General features: G+C 31.7%; 1 protein-coding gene across 12 annotated transcripts in view; it reads left to right on the forward strand.

The window, feature by feature from the left end:
- The window catches only part of dnc (phosphodiesterase dunce), a 212,451-nt gene that overhangs the window by 149,881 nt on the left and 52,703 nt on the right, over positions 1 to 9,867 (forward strand). For all 12 annotated transcript variants that reach the window (XM_018459686.1, XM_018459688.1, XM_018459679.1 and 9 more), the window contains 3 exons: positions 2,381 to 2,482; positions 3,478 to 3,542; positions 4,542 to 4,654. In XM_018459686.1, the coding sequence (XP_018315188.1) occupies positions 2,381 to 2,482; positions 3,478 to 3,542; positions 4,542 to 4,654 (280 nt within the window). The remainder of the gene's footprint in view (positions 1 to 2,380; positions 2,483 to 3,477; positions 3,543 to 4,541; positions 4,655 to 9,867) is intronic.

Raw genomic sequence — 9,867 nt, forward strand, 5'->3', positions numbered from 1 at the left:
AATTTTGTATTCAAAGATCATCATTTGACTTTCAAAATGACGTCAAAATAAAGTCACTTTTTCTTGACTTGATGTGATCCGTGAGTTTGAGAGATTGATAAAAGATATAATCTGTCGAATTTATGTGTTATTCCATGTACATACTCTGGATATATACGTAACATTATCGTAGATATTTGTCTAATGTTGTACCGGGAGATATTATTAATTATATGTCTACACGTAGGAGGATGTGGGCTTAAGACCTGTCTAATGCAAAATCCTCTGTAATCTTGCATATAATGCATGCACGTTATGCGCACAATATCGTCGTTAATAGTATAAAATAAGTAATCGCGATTGCTTTATGTTACCCCGGTAATACCTGGAATTTACTAAAAACCGTATTAACCCACACACGCTATCGATTGTTGGGGATTTAAAAAATGGATCATATGAGGTAATGTAACGTATGTAATCGTTAGATATGTGAAGCTAAAAATCGAAAACACGTCGCTTAATCATGAAGCAAACGACGAGCGAGAGAAAAGTGGTCCAGATATATTCCGGCGGTATACGCTCTCGTAGGAATGAAAAGGGATAAAATTTAACACATGAGATAAATCGACGTGGCTATGGTATTTGTAGTGGGATCCAATTTGACTAAAACTGGATATTTGTTTGAAATTGCAATAATGTCAGTGTAATAAATAAGAGGCTGTCGTATGATCGATAAATAAAATGAAAAATACGTAATGTTTCTGTAATAAGAGTTAGGACAAACCGTTGCCATTAACAGTCAAATTTATGTTAATAACACTGCTTTTGTCATATATAAGTTGACTACTACTATAGAAACTATAGACGATATAAAAAATAGAACATGTCAGACATATAGATGTCTTTGTTTAAATGGGTATGGCATGTTTAGAAGTAACATTTTTCAACAAGTGTACGTAATACGATGGTATACGTAAACGTATACCATCAGTGCTAAATAATGAGGCAAACATGGAGGATAACATGAAATATACGTGAATTTTTACAATTCGCTTGTAACTCGTAATTGTTTTAGTTTATGTAAATGGCGGATTTCGGCAATCAATCAAAAATCGCGACCTCATAGTATCTTAACCATAGACATAGTGCCTACGTTTACATCGTACGCTTAGGGCGGTATTCATAGTCAAATCTTATATTCAATATCGTCTTAAGTACAGTCTTAAAATGTCATGAACCAATCAGAGGCCGGTATTCATAGTCGGTTCTTATTTCAAAACCATCTTAAGTAATGTCTTAATACGCTAACGCGGCTCTCTGATTGGTTCATGACACCTCAAGGCTGAATTTAAGATCTTGAATATAAGAACTGACTATGAATACCGGCCAGAGAGTCGCATTAGCAACTTAAGACATTACTTAAGACGGTCTTAATAAGAACCAACTATGAATACTGGCCTTAGTCCGCGACCTATTTATCGATAGATGTCTTTGTTTAACCTATAGGATAAACAAGGATATTTATTGTATAGGCCGCGGCCTAAATGCATGGTGTAAACGTAACCAATATCTATAGACTGCGCATTCATGGAGTGGGAGCAAAGCTCGGTAGAAAGAACGCACTTATTGTGGTCCAGGTGCGTCCTTTTCTACCTGAGGTTTATCCTCACTCCTCGAATTTCGAAGAATGCTCAGTCTAGTTATACTATGTCTATGGTCCTAACTCTTATTGTAGGAATACTAAAAGCACGAAGAATTATAGGAATATCGCGACCTCTTTGACGAACGTTGGAGTTTCAACGTAATCCTTCGTCACTCGCCGATCGGATGTTTGTTTCATATACTATTAGGATGATTTGGAATCCGTTTACGATCGAGCTTGTAAACGCGTGCGAGAAGCCCCGTAATGTCTCTCAACAAATAGAGATATATTTCTGCGTATTGACGCGCAATTCGTTTGTTTTTATTCCTAGAATACCGAAAAGTACGGTTTATTTGATCGTCATAAGCCATATATAAGCCATGGCGCAATTCTACGCAAAGCAACATATTTTTCGTCGTAAAAAGGAATACGGGTAAATTAGAGTGAAATTTCGCACTTTGCAGAGCGCGTTTTGATTTCTTTTTTTTCCTTTGATCCTCGATTTGACGATTTTTGCGTATCCCTAAACGAAATGCGCGTCAATAAATGCATTGTGTCTGTTGTACATATTTAGTGTATGTATGAGCGTGAAAACAGAATCTTGGTAGCGTTGTTACGCCTGCATGCAACTTACTGCAAAGCGAAGTAGACGCTGACTTTTGCAAATAATTCATAGTAAGGCCATTAAAACCCGACCCTCCTGATACACAAGTGGAACAGTGAATCAATGATGAACTGTGCCTTTTCTTTCAATTGCAGCCATGGCGAGGACCTCATCGTTACACCCTTCGCACAGATTCTTGCTTCTCTACGCTCGGTCAGAAATAATTTCTTGTCGCTCACAAATGTACCGACGAACAAGTAAGTAAATTAATACTATAGTATAAGTCTAGACCAATAAAATAGACAACAAAGATAAATAATGACAGAACGCGGATTTTATGTCTAATAATGTTGTATTTATTTTTTTTTTTAAATATTAATATTCTATTCATTAAATAAATAATCAGTTTAATGTACTGATATTAAAAACATTTTGTATAAATGATGCTACTGCATCTTTATAAACTTTTACAAGAGGTTTTTTTGTTGAAAAATAAATAGATTAATTTGTTACTTATTATTATTTTAAATAGATAAGTACAGGCTTCTGTACACATATAAACTAGATTGATTTACTCTGTCAATTTTATTTGTGATAAAAAGAGATAAAAGTGCATTTGAATCGACATGATTCCATATGTATATGTATGTGTATCTATTGTGAGTGTGCCATGTGGCCTGAGTGTATCACGTGAATGTATCACGTGAGAAACATTACTTTAGTTGTAAAAAAAATTATAAAACCTAAGACACAATTAAAAAGAATATGGGAACAGGGACAAATTTCAACGTAACAGAAATCGTGTATTCTGGTATACACGGTTTCTGATAGTGATAAGTTGAAATCTTATTTTTCCTTATTTCTGTTGTCGATGCTTTATAAATTGTGTCTCAAGTTTTACATGAAAATATCGCCTCACGGTGATTTTCTTTTTGTTAAATTGTCAAACAGTATAACATTTATTATTCATTATTCATTATTTATTATTTATTATTCATTATTCATTATTTAGTATTCATTATTTATTATAAATTATAATTTTGACTTGAGCAGTGACTGTCCATGTGATTCACATGTGTGTGAGGATAATTAATAAACAATGGCTACTCACACAACATGGCTATTGGCATGGCTACTCATTTTTAGCTTCCATGATGACAGAGTGAACCATCTAATTAGTTAGTGTATAGAAGTTTATGAATATAGAGACTAACTTAAGTTTTAAATCATTTACCTCTTATTGTTTTTACAGATCACGAAGAAGTAGTGGCCAACAGGGCAGTAGTACGCCACAGCCACGGATTTTGGCGCCAGGAGGTAAAAGATGATATGATATTACAATTCGCTTTGCGTCTCCCATTAGTCCTGGATGAATTTTTTTGTGCTTATTTACACAAAATATTAGCATTTCATTTTAAATGTTTAGCGCTTTATCCTTCATTTAATTTGATTTAATACACTCAAGTGCAACAATTAATTCCTTTTTTTATTTATCATTAATATGCAGAAAATTTCGTTAGCTTTCTCTAAATAGAATTTAATGATTATCGTTATATCAGCAATCGAATAATTGTTTTGATAATTTCTGTTTATTTTCCTCTTCATTAATGTTATTGGAGCGATGTCGTGTAATCTTCTTATATACTCATTAAACATCAATTCCCATTTTATATGACATCCTTCAGAGATTTTTTATCTATATAAACCAAAACTTGGGGGCCCTTAAAGTTTTTTTAAAAGTACACAAAACTTTATTTTGTCTCTTCATTAATATTATACCACATTGTAACTTTTTCTTAATTCTGGAAGATTATATCTACTCTTTTTTTTCTGGCAAAAATTATATATTCTGATTCTGGATTAAGTCAATTATTACAGCTATTCATTCCGTATATAGTTTATTAAAAAAAATCATAAGACTCTTATATACAATTCCATCTCTACTTTCCCTTAGAGTAAAGAATACATTCATTATTACGATTGCTGAGAGAATGTGTGTTCCCTACTATCTCTTTGCGGAATTCTCATTTCTTTTCGTTTATAATTTACTGTTTATTTTTGGAAATGCTATTCATTTTTTATAAAGTCTTAAAATATCTCTCACATCATATATTTTTAAAATATTTTCATCAAGCTTCGAAAATACGAAGATAAATAAAAAATTCCGAAGCGCTTCTTTAATCTCAATCAAATTCGAATTTATCTTTTCAGTAGATAAACTCTTTCAACGCTAACTTATTGCCTGTTAGGATGAGAAAGAGAGAAAGTGAAAGGGAACATTCGATAACACTAAATTTATTTCTTCGGATTTTTCAGAGGAGCCCTTCATGAAGTTGGCTGTAGAAACGATAGAGGAACTAGACTGGTGCTTAGACCAGTTGGAAACTATTCAGACTCATCGATCCGTGTCGGACATGGCATCCCTGAAGGTACGATCTTATACATTTATATTTCTTCCTTTTCTATACTCTTTCGCAACATGTTCTCTCAACGTTTGATTTCTAGTATATCTTGCAAATCTCAAAGAGTTTATGTCTCGCGTTATAGCCGTCCATGTACAGAATATCTCGCGAGGAATCCGTCAGGCTTTAGAAATGCGTTATTGACATGATTTTAAGCAGAAGTCAGGCGAATGCGATTCTATCGAAAAGATCGCAATATTCTTTGAATAAATCCTTTTATATTTTTAAATAAATTTTTCCCCAAAAGACAGACTGAAAAGGAAAAACTATATACATTTACGAAGCCAGAAATTGAAAGAAATACATTTTCTTGTTTGGAATTATTTAAAATAACGAAGAGGGGGGGGGGTCTAAGTGGGCACCTTTTTTTCAATTGCAACTTTCAATAACAAAATAAACGATTTTAGTCAAATGATTATTAGTGTTTTATAGAGTGATGATTATACGATTACAACATGACAATAAAAAATTTTGCAACTTCATTTCATCCATATACACAAAAAATGATGTGATTCGGAAAATGAAATCTCAAAAATTACTTTTGACTATCGAAAACACGTTTAACTACTTAAACATAACAACGCGGCACCTAAACTAACCAAACTTCGTTGGTAAAGAAGACACACGAGATGCTATCTACAATATAAATTGGAAACTCATAAGATATTTTTGCCACTCAAAATTCAAATGCCAGCTTAGCCCAGGTCTCCCCTAGTCCTAAATATATTCCCAGACGATATAAATTAAATTAAAAGAAAATGTAAATGTTTCAACTCTCATTTCAAGTCCTCTTCAATGCAATATAACTTGAAAACGGATAATAATTGTCCATTAAAACAGAATAGATTTCTTCTAAGCTGCAAAAAAAGGATTGACAAGTGATTGTGGCAATCTCTTTTAACTCTGTTGATCACTCTGAATCTAACATGTTTAAAAGACGTCTTTACGATGTCTTTTAGATATCTGTTGAACATGTATGTCTAAAAGATATTTTTATGACATTTTTTAGACATGTATTGTCTGAGATTATTTTTCCACAGAGTATATAATTAAAATTTTTAACACATTTTTTAATTTAGTGTAACTTAGTACACATAGTTATTTCTAAATTTAATTATTGTATATTTCAATTTAATGTAATAAAAATAAATTTGCGTCATGAGTGCATTTTATATTTTTTTATTTTACATAATGATAATTAATAACGTAAAGAAGTTTCTTGTGATGCGATAGTGTTAATTAGCTATACAAAAAAATGTTGATACTTATAAATAAATTCACCATTATAGACACTATCGATCTTATTTCTAATCTTAAATTTCGTTTCATTTTACAAAAGAGATAGAATAAAATTTTGTTCTATTTGCGCACTAATGCCAAATTTATTATTCAAAATTATTTGATTATATGAGTAGCTTTATGTACTAATTATACAGTTGCTAAGACAGAAACTAAACTACCTTCACTTAGAATTTAGATCATAAATTTCTTGTACATACGGAAGAATTGAAATTTAAGTATTATATTTATTTGCTGATGGATAATAGGCACTTATCATATGCAACAAAAACAATCATTTCTTAATGACTACGTTTGACATCTCAGCCGTGCAATTTCCGCGTTGATCGTTAATCGTTTGCGTTCCGGTCGAAGAATTTCCAATTTCCACAAACGCATTGGTACAATCGGCGTGAAAACAAGATCGTTTGAGTGCGATCGCGACCAATTTATTTCCCCCTTGAGCTCCAAGTGACAGCAAAGAGAATTCAGCGATTTTATATTAGCGACTAAACTGTATAACTGTACAACATGGAATGCGAGAGAAAATGGAAATCTAACCGTGAAAATTGGTAAAAGGAGAATTACTTTCTTTCAAGCTTGCATTTTATTGAAACGGCTTTCAAGGCCACGAAAAATTTCCCGATAAAATGAAATTTTGCGCGAAACTTTTCTCATTTATCTCATGTAGACTGAAAGTCGTCCTTGCGAATGTGAATATTCTTTTATGCATTTAGAATATTTACTGCATCGAGGTTTGACGTATTTTAGTTGAATCTTATTTCTTTACGTCACATGCAAGAAGTCAGCGATGAAAGTGTAAAGAATATTGATCTTAGATGTTTCGTGGGAACATTCTTTCCAGAAGGATCTTTTCGAGACTCCTTATCAAACAGTTTTAGCTTTCCAACCAAGATCCAACGCGTAATTAAATTTCTTTGATGATAATTAAGTAAAAAATATGGGTTATTAAAATTTAAAACAAATATGACGTCGCAATTTTTCTTGATTTACTATGATAAAAATATTGTTTGTCTTTTCGGTCATGCAATTTTGCTTTTTTTCACCAACATTGAACGTTATTTTTAAACTTTATTTTTATATTTTGATTGACCCGGAAATGCCACGTGTAGCTCCGTCTATGTAGATGTTCAATTAACCCGAATTCTTTTTAGAACGTTTATTAGAAAATTAAAACAGAAATATAAGAATCTCTTAAAAGGGCAAAACGTAAATAAACTGTGTAAATATTTTACTTGTTGGTTATAAAATCTACCGGCAATGTTTAAGATGATTCATTTGCAAAAACATTTCAGTATTCTTTCTACCTTTTTAGAGCAAATATAATGTCGACTTACATTTTTTTGTTTTTTACATGCATGGAAATATAAAATATAACAAAATACACTACAATACTTTTTTCAGTTTCGCTCATTATTGCGGTCTTTCTTCTTTTAAACCAAATATCTCATATTTATTCCCATTTTATGAATTATTCATTTGCATAAACTCAAACGGTATAGCGACCGACTGAAATGCGTACCATTTTCAATTGTCATATAATTCGTGTTACGTTCGTAGTCCAAAACTAATGTGCATAACTTTTTGTCGTTACGTCAACTCTATACTTTCTTCTCGTTAATAAAGAAACTTCATCTACTTGTTTTAGTACATATGACTCACGTAAGAATCCCGATGTTCCTTGTTTGCCGAAGTGACGTTGACGTAAATGTGCTCTGAAAGCAAGATGACATTGTATTAGTTTAGCGAAAAGGAAAGTTTAAACGCAGATAAATTAAGAGAATCCTTATTGAGATGGAGAAGGTTTGTAGTTAATTTCTTATTCAGAATTGAAATTAAGTATTCCTTTAAAAGATAAATGTTAAAAAATTAAAATGTTAAAGAAGTAAACACATTTTACGTCAATTGCCAATTGTTTGTCATTATAATAATGAAAGAAAGCAATTTTAAGTGTACGTCAAGCTAAAGTGCTCTTGACAAAAACTTTGACATGCTATTAACAAGTAATCACGAAGAGAACGATTAAAAAAAATTGTTTATTTTTACGAAGTTCTTTTTCTTCATTTTTTGATATGCGACATTGAATTGCTTGCTTTTATGACTGAAAATTGCGTCAATTCATTATGCTGTTGCTTTTAACTCTTGTTGAAAAAATTGAATTACGGCGCTGCTTCATTTGTTGAGTTATAATATCTTTAACTTTATAACTTTATTATTTTATCCATGTTTTTATGCGGAAAGATTATGTTACGTCTATTTAGTAAATCGCAAGAACGACTATTAGAAAAATAAGCATTTTGAATAATTAGTTTTAGCAAAATGTCATAAATACGTGAAATTGAAAGGTGGAAGTTTCATTTCTCGAAAATAATGAAGTCCTTGACACGTTTAACTTATTTACAGCGACATTTTCATTAACCTTGTCAATTCTAATTTAAGCGACAGTATTTCAAACAATGATATCGCGTTTGTATTATGTCCTCGTGACTACTTCTGACCACTTATCGGTCGATGATTTTTTTTAAACAAATAGCATAATACGATAATCTCCGTAATATATTTCAATTTTCCTTTAATATTCGATGATTTTAATGAGATTTATGTGTAATTCGCTTTTATGAAATATCACATTGCTTAATCACGTTTTCACGATTTTCACTTAAAATTTATAAGAAAAATATATTGAAGTTGAAAATGCTGTTACATTTGAAGAAGAATAAGTTTTAACGAAAATTTGAAATTGTAAATTAAATTAAAAATTAATAGTGATTATTCAATACAAAATTAGATACAAAATAGTGTATAATAAATAATACTTCGACATGAAGGAATAATAATTAATCTTTTTTGAAAAAAATACACATATTTTTGTACTTCTAATGTTATTTATTTGTAATAGTTTTAGTTTTATAAATTTTTTTGATAGTATAAAAAATTATTATATTCCCAGATGTGAATCATTTTATTTTAAACGAATAATATAAAATAATAATTATCAACTTGTTTATTCTGATCGAGAAATAATTTAAACTTCTTTCAAATTAACGAATTAATTTTTGAGTTTTTTGTATATGTCTTCTTTTTCATCTTTCATCCGTTTCATTAAATTCTCTAGGTCACGTTTCTCGTCATACGAATGTACTACCTTGACCCAACTACGTGACGTAAAGGAATCGATGCTCATATTCTTTTTATTTTTGATTGAAGGCAGGGACCTGCGAGTCGTTAAGGGCTCCTACAGACGAGCGACTTTGTAGCGCCACAATCGAAACGCTGATCAGTTCGTACGTTATATTCATATACAATTATATTCTGTAGCGCTACAGAAAAGTGAACATATTCGCGACACTTTTCTCCGTAGTTCTGTGAACGGGTCGGCGTTTTCAATTGTGGCGCTACAAAATCGCTTGTCTGTAGGAACCCTAATACCGGACAAGGCTGTTACTCTACGGGGCAGAATTTTTTGTTTATCAGCACTTCGTCCAAAATTGTTTGTAGGGATCAAAAGCGGATGCGATAAATTAAGCGCCAGGATTTTATTCGGGATTTATATGGGAAGCGTGGTGCACGTGACCGAATCATTGAGACTGCGTTTTAATTACACACAAAGGCCGATTTCTCGTGCGAATCAACGGGAGTGGTGCCGCGCAAAGCGCTCGTGTATAAAATTATCGATTCTGTGAATTTGGCGCTGGATAGAATCACTTCAGCCGTAATTTATTCCATTGTGCGTAATCAATGAAATCTTTGTTGCGAATATTGTAACCGTATTAAAATATATTAAAAATCAAACGACATCGCGCTTATTATTGTTAATATCACGATATAATGATGAGAAACATATATTTGAAAATGTTATCTTATTTTCAATATCATGCGAA

The sequence above is a fragment of the Mycetomoellerius zeteki genome, unplaced genomic scaffold (assembly GCF_001594055.1).
Source record: "Mycetomoellerius zeteki isolate Tzet28-1 unplaced genomic scaffold, Tzet1.0 scaffold85, whole genome shotgun sequence".
In the NCBI taxonomy this organism is placed as follows: domain Eukaryota; kingdom Metazoa; phylum Arthropoda; class Insecta; order Hymenoptera; family Formicidae; genus Mycetomoellerius; species Mycetomoellerius zeteki.